The sequence below is a fragment of the Sinocyclocheilus anshuiensis genome, unplaced genomic scaffold (assembly GCF_001515605.1).
Source record: "Sinocyclocheilus anshuiensis isolate Anshui unplaced genomic scaffold, SAMN03320099.WGS_v1.1 scaffold444, whole genome shotgun sequence".
In the NCBI taxonomy this organism is placed as follows: domain Eukaryota; kingdom Metazoa; phylum Chordata; class Actinopteri; order Cypriniformes; family Cyprinidae; genus Sinocyclocheilus; species Sinocyclocheilus anshuiensis.
Genome location: NW_015555739.1, coordinates 554014 through 560628, shown reverse-complemented (window position 1 = coordinate 560628; position 6615 = coordinate 554014). Strand labels below are relative to the sequence as shown.

General features: G+C 36.3%; 1 protein-coding gene across 1 annotated transcript in view; it reads left to right on the top strand.

The window, feature by feature from the left end:
• The window catches only part of LOC107673168 (immunoglobulin superfamily member 10-like), a 15929-nt gene extending 9860 nt beyond the window's left edge, over positions 1 to 6069 (top strand). Inside the window, exons 4-11 of the mRNA XM_016466666.1 lie at positions 1021 to 1317; positions 1502 to 1615; positions 1721 to 1770; positions 1846 to 1911; positions 3848 to 3889; positions 4072 to 4131; positions 4217 to 4267; positions 5960 to 6069. Of these exons, the coding sequence (XP_016322152.1) occupies positions 1021 to 1317; positions 1502 to 1615; positions 1721 to 1770; positions 1846 to 1911; positions 3848 to 3889; positions 4072 to 4131; positions 4217 to 4267; positions 5960 to 6067 (788 nt within the window). The 3' untranslated portion in view covers positions 6068 to 6069. The remainder of the gene's footprint in view (positions 1 to 1020; positions 1318 to 1501; positions 1616 to 1720; positions 1771 to 1845; positions 1912 to 3847; positions 3890 to 4071; positions 4132 to 4216; positions 4268 to 5959) is intronic.
• The last annotated feature ends 546 nt before the right edge of the window (positions 6070 to 6615 follow it).

Sequence of the window (6615 nt, the reverse complement as noted above, 5' to 3'; positions counted from 1 at the left end):
CATTTGCCTGCCTGTATATAGTTTGCATCATCAGTAAGGTGTATACTGAGTTTGGTCTTTTTATATCACTGTATTAGTTAATTGAGGCTCGTTGGGGAATCCTGGAGTGTGACGTATGAGGGGAACCCCACCGTCACACAAGCCATACAAAGTTAAGGAAACTAAGCACAAACGTAAACACAATCAGCTTTTCCGCATATATATACTGGCCCTGATTATCATAACTTCTACTTACTTACTTCAACATGCTTTTTTGTTTCAAAGACATTTGTCATTATTTTACTTCCATATAGGTAACAGTTTTTTTATTGTTTTAGTTTACTTAAAAAAAACCCTGATCAGTTTTATAATGTTCTTAAAATGTTAACACAAAATGATAAAATGGCATATTCCCTTAATATTCACATAACCAAGAAAAACCCTTTAAGATGTTCAGAGAACATTCAGAAATGATGTTGTAGTGATAACAGAATAATAATTTGCTAAATGTAGTTAGAACATATTTTTGTTAGCTGTGTACAAGTTTATATTACACAGTTTGCATATTGTAGTTTTTTTACATCCTGCATAACTGTCCTGCAAAAGAAAAGTATCCATAGCACAAAGGTTTCACACTGTTCACAGGATGCACACTGTCAGAGACTGAGCGGGAACCTAAAACGAAGTACACGGGTGCTTCTGTGCTTCTGTCCTGCTCATGTGAAGACCCAAACACCAAACCTGAGGACTTCAGATGGACCCACGTAGAGTCCAGTGGGACTGAAGTGTCCAATGAATCTCCACGGTATAAAGACAGAGTCCACACGTTTCACAAGACGACTCCATCAAATCTGTCTCTGTTGATCTCCAATCTGTCTGAAGACGACCAGGGCACTTACAGATGCACAGTTAACAACAAAACATCCGCTGACACCAGACTCATCGTTAAAGGTGAAACTGCTGTGCTTAAATCAACTCAATCTCTCAATGAGTTAAGCATGTTTTTGTCAGTGTTTCTTGAGTCTCTCTGTCGTCCTGCAGGCTGTGTTTTATCCGAACATCACGTCACCAAGAGCTCATATGCAGGAGAATCCGTGATTCTTCCATGTTCCTGTGAAGATCCCAAAACCAAACCAGAGCACTTTGAATGGAAGCGAGCAGCTGTAAATGAGACGCTGGTTTCAGACGCTGAGGAGATCAACGGCCGATTCCAGATGATCAGAGATTCTCCTCATAATCTCTTCTTACGGATCTCAAACCTGACCGAGACTGACGGAGGACTGTATGTGTGTTCAGTCAACGGCAAACAATCCAGACACGTCACTCTCACTCTTACAGGTAAAACACCTCAGATTAGTTTCAGATTAAACTGAAATGATTTCAGTGATACAATTATGTGACTCTCTTTGAGCTTGACAGTGTTACACTGAGACACTAAATAAAACATCTGAGTTGCTGTTAACATAAATGAGCACATTCATGATTGTGAACTCAATTTTTTTTTTTGTGTGTGTGTTCTCAGATTCTGCTGTTATAAATGCTCTCGATTATCAATACTATCTGATATTTCTGGTCTTTCTGCTCTGTCTGATGCTGCTGCTGGCGGCTGGATGCATCTTCTGGAGATTTGCAAGAGGTACGAACACACACACGACCAACAATCGTGAACTGTGCACTATGACTAAAAATATAGATTGTTATAAATAGTTTGTGTTAAACTGAAATCATTACAATCTTACAGCTAAAAAAGGAAGCAGAGGAAGCCGAGAGATCCAGAGATCAAATGATGAGGTGAACTGTTCATGATCAGCATATAATACACTATTCATGAATGAAATACAAATAAAATGACGTTTGTGTTTGTAGGATGAAGTGACATACTCAACCGTGATGCAGATTAAAGGTAGAAAACCAGCAGAAAAACAGCAACAGGTACTTAAACCCTAAGAAGCCACTGTATAATATTTCTAAGTCTTCTAAGTGATCGAATCTTTGCTGTCACACTCAATCTCCTCGTGTCTTCTGTCTCTGATTGATAGTTTAGATGTTTTATCCAGTAAAAGCTCTTTTAGTGTAATTGTAGAAACGTCCAGCTTCAGCTCGAGCTTCTCGTGTCAAATCTTGACTGGTTTTGATCAAGTAAGCGTCAGAATAACTGCAGTAATATCTCCAGATCAACACTTACTGGACTGAAGCAGCTCAGCTTTACTTGATTCTCCATCAATCATGTTTTAGAGTCTCAAATCTGATCCTCGGGATCTTTTGAGGAGCGTTTGTTTCCAGAAGCTTTACTTTCACTGTTCCTCAGCGGAGGAATGATCTTCACAAGCCTCCAGAACATCTCACATCTTCTGAGGAGCCTTTATTTCTTCAGCTCTCAATCACTGCATTATATGTTTGGAGCATTTCAATCTCATCTTATTAAGACATATTATTGGAGATACAGATGTGGCCATTAAGAATGCGTGTGTTTTTTTCTCGTGGCAGAAGTCGTAGCAATATGAGATTAAACTCATACTATTTTGACAATAAAGGCGTAGCATTATGTACGACATCATTTTAGTGCCACATTCAAAATAAAAAAAATCTAAGAAATATTTTGAGAAAATTATGAGAATAAAGTCAAAATATTTAGAGAATAAAGTCAAAATTACAAGAATTAATTCGTAGCAATTACGAGATTAAAGTTATAATATTTTGAGAGTCTTTTGAGCATGTAAATGGGAACACCAGGAGAAACTAATTTGAATAAATGTTGGATTATTAGCAGAAATCATAGCATGTGTCATATACTTGCAGAGACAGTATGCTTGAAAATAATATTTTGCATTGCACCAGCCCCCCAATAATAGCAATAAGCTTTGTGCTTTTGGTGCTTTTAATATAAAACAAAGCCTAAGCTTTCAAATTCTGTCAGTTTTATAGCGAAATACAAACAATATATCTTTCAATAATGTGTTTTTCACGCTCTTTAATGTGATGTGAAAGATCGCTGACGGTGTCTGTTTTTGTAGTAAATTGTGCATCAGACAAGGCGAGTGTGGTAAAAAAATACTGTATGTTGGTTTTCTGGTCGTACCACATTAAGCTACTATTGATAACAGAATCATGAACGTTTATTGGCCTTTGCACAGTACACGCAATAAACTTCAGTAGACTACAGCTCGCCGTGATTAATGTGCTCTGCCGTTTCAGTATAGTATGTCACGACTGTCCCCTATTGATCATGTGTTTCCAGTGTTAGAGCATTCCCTGTGGTCCTGTGTAACACACCGTGGTCACGCATGATCCTTTTCTTCTGAATGTGCATATTTAATGGCCACATCTGTATAGAGGGACGACTGATATTTAGAACATTTTATGTCAGTGTCTGAAAAATCTCATAGATTCACATTACAAGCATCAGAATTCCATCACATTCATATCAGCATCTGCAGCAAATTCATATTTTTGCTCATTTGGAGTCTCTGAATAAAATTGAGCTTCATCGTATCAAACTGAATGAGCCATAAAAGCCTGATGGATCAAACGTAAAGCACAACATAAAATACATATACAATATTTCTATTTAGATTTTGTGTAAAGGTTCAATAAACTGATCCATTTTTAAAAGATTTTTCAGACTTATTACGTCTGCCAGGCATTACAGGGTTAAAACTGCAAGAAAATGTTGTAATGTGCTTTAACAACAATTGATTAAAAAAAACAGCTCAGTGCTTTTAATTTTAGCTCTTTCTGTTTTAAAATATTATATTCTGCACAACTAATTCTCTCATTTCCTCAAAAGAAATTTTCCAGTTTGTGTATTTCTGCGACTCATGCAACCAATGGGTGTGTGTTTACTGACAGTAGTGTATTTCCTACACAGAATGCAGCGGTTGCACTGAACAAGAGGGTTGAATCCACTGAGGTCACTGTCTGTGCAAAAATCTGCATGCATATAATATTTTCTTCATAAAACTAGCTTTTTGAGATTGACACATTTAGCTGTCAGTTCATGAGCTCAAACATAACGTAAAGGCAGATGCATGTGTAGCTGCAGTGTTTGCTTTTGCATGCTGCAACTGGTGAACAACTTGTTGTCTTTTTAAGGATGACGTGACTTACTCCAGTGTCACACACATTGAAGGGAAAAAAAGACCTTGCAAAAAGGTTAGTGTTAAATTTTGGACATGTATTTATAAAAACCAGTTCATCTGAAGAAAGGTTTAATTGTAGCATGTTTGTTTGTGTGTAGGAAGACGAGGTTATGTATTCGACTATGGCAGACATGAGCAGATCTACTCGGGTAAATTTGCAGTCATACTATTTTAGGAAACACTTCTCTAATTTCTCATTTTTCATCATTTTAACAGTTTGAAAGCTTCTGCTTAATTGCTTGAAATGTGTTTTGTGAGTGCATCTTGCTTTATTTACAAATCTAAAATGAATTTAAAAAGAACCATGATGTAGATGAGTTTGTTTCTTCATCAGGTTTGGAGAAATGCAGCATTGCATCAGTGTCTCAGCAATGGATAGAAATCTGCACAGATCAAGCAGCGTTTAAACAGCTCTAAACAAATATGTGGCTGGATTTTGATGTGAGAGACAACAGCAGATGCACTTTTTCACTGAAGGACGCGTTATTATGGATTCATAAAAACATCTTAATGCTGGATTTGTTTCAGCTTTTGTCTTTTCCAGATGTTAACTGATGGACTGGAGTGCTGTGTGGATTACTGTGTGGGTTTTTATCAGCTGTTTGGACTCTCGTTATGACGGCACCCATTCAGTTATAATTTTGGCATTCTATATGGCAGAAGTATAATTGTGTAACCACTATATATATATATATATATATATATATATATATATATATATATATACACATATACAGTATGTTCTACTATGCGTTACGTCAGAAACACACTGCAGGGTGACAGTATCAATTGAGTTTTCTAATCAAATTTCTAAACACATGGTACAGGACAGCATGATCTCCACAGCGAGCTTCATCTTCAGTCTTCACATTCACTGTTACCTGAGCTTTACCATTACTTTACTTAGCAGCCATGAAATAAGGTCACATCGCAGGATTCTCTGGGTAAGTGAATCTCATGAAAACACGTTCAGGTCATGTTTCTATGGAGGCTTGTTTCTGCCACGGGATAAAAAAGAAAAGGTAATTGCGACCTTTTATTTCTCAATTCAGCCATTTTTTCTCGCAATTCTGAGTTTCTATATCACAGTTATTTTTTTAAAGATATAAACTCACAATTCTGAGGAGAAAAGACAGAAGAAACCAAAAAAAACAATTGAAAAATATAAACTCAGAATTGCGATATTATCTCAGCATTGCGAGATTTAAACTCAGAATTGCTATATAAACTCAGTTTTGCGAGATTTAAACTCAGAATTGCGTCATCAGGTTTGGAGAAATGCAGCATTGCATCAGTGTCTCAGCAATGGATGCTCTGCAGTGAGTGGGTGCCGTCAGAATGAGAGTCCAAACAGCTGATAAAAACATCACAATAATCCACAAGTAATCCACAGCACTCCAGTCCATCAGTTAACATCTGGAGAAGACAAAAGCTGAAACTAATCCAGCATTAAGACGTTTTTATGAATCCATAAGAACGCTTCCTCCAGTGAAAAAGTGTTCTGGTGTGAATCAGGAGAGAAATCTGCACAGATCAAGCAGTGTCTAAACAGCTCTAAACAAATATGTGGCTGGATTTTGATGTGAGAGACAACAGCAGATGCACTTTTTCACTGAAGGACGCGTTATTATGGATTCATAAAAACATCTTAATGCTGGATTTGTTTCAGCTTTTGTCTTTTCCAGATGTTAACTGATGGACTGGAGTGCTGTGTGGATTACTGTGTGGGTTTTTATCAGCTGTTTGGACTCTCGTTATGACGGCACCCATTCAGTTATAATTTTGGCATTCTATATGGCAGAAGTATAATTGTGTAACGTGTGTGTTTATTATCTCTGCAGGATGATGTTACGTATTCATCTGTAGTCCACATCAAATCTCACAAACCAAAATCCCGACAGATGAACACTGAGGAGGCCACCGTCTACGCAAGTGTGCAAAAAAGATAAAACATGACACGCACACCTAAAACAGCATCTCAGACATTCTGCACTGGGTTGTTGTTTTATGACCGTTTTAAAGAGTTTGATGGCTTTTACATTAACATAATTTGCTTTCTGTCATGTTTACTACTAGCTTAATTTCATATGGTCAGTGTCATTTTGTAAAAATTATGACATTGTTAGAATAAATGCTACATTTATGTTTTCTAAGATTTTTGTATTTTGAAGATGATTGGGCGATTCAGTTTATTTCTTAAATACAGTAATACACATTGTTTTCTTACTTTGGAGGCTCTATATAAAGCTATATTATGTTTGGATTTAGTATCCGTTTAATTGCTTAAATATTTCTTAAAAAGTTCATATTTATTACACACTAAAAAACAATGGCGTAGAAACAGTCATTTAGAAATTGCTTGTAAAGTTCACAAATGTTTACAAAGTAACATTTAATTAAATGTGACATTTTGAAGTAGACAGAAATAATATTTTATTAATCAGCAAGTTCTGGTTTCAACTTCTTGGAAAAAAACTTATTGAAAAAAAAGCTTTTT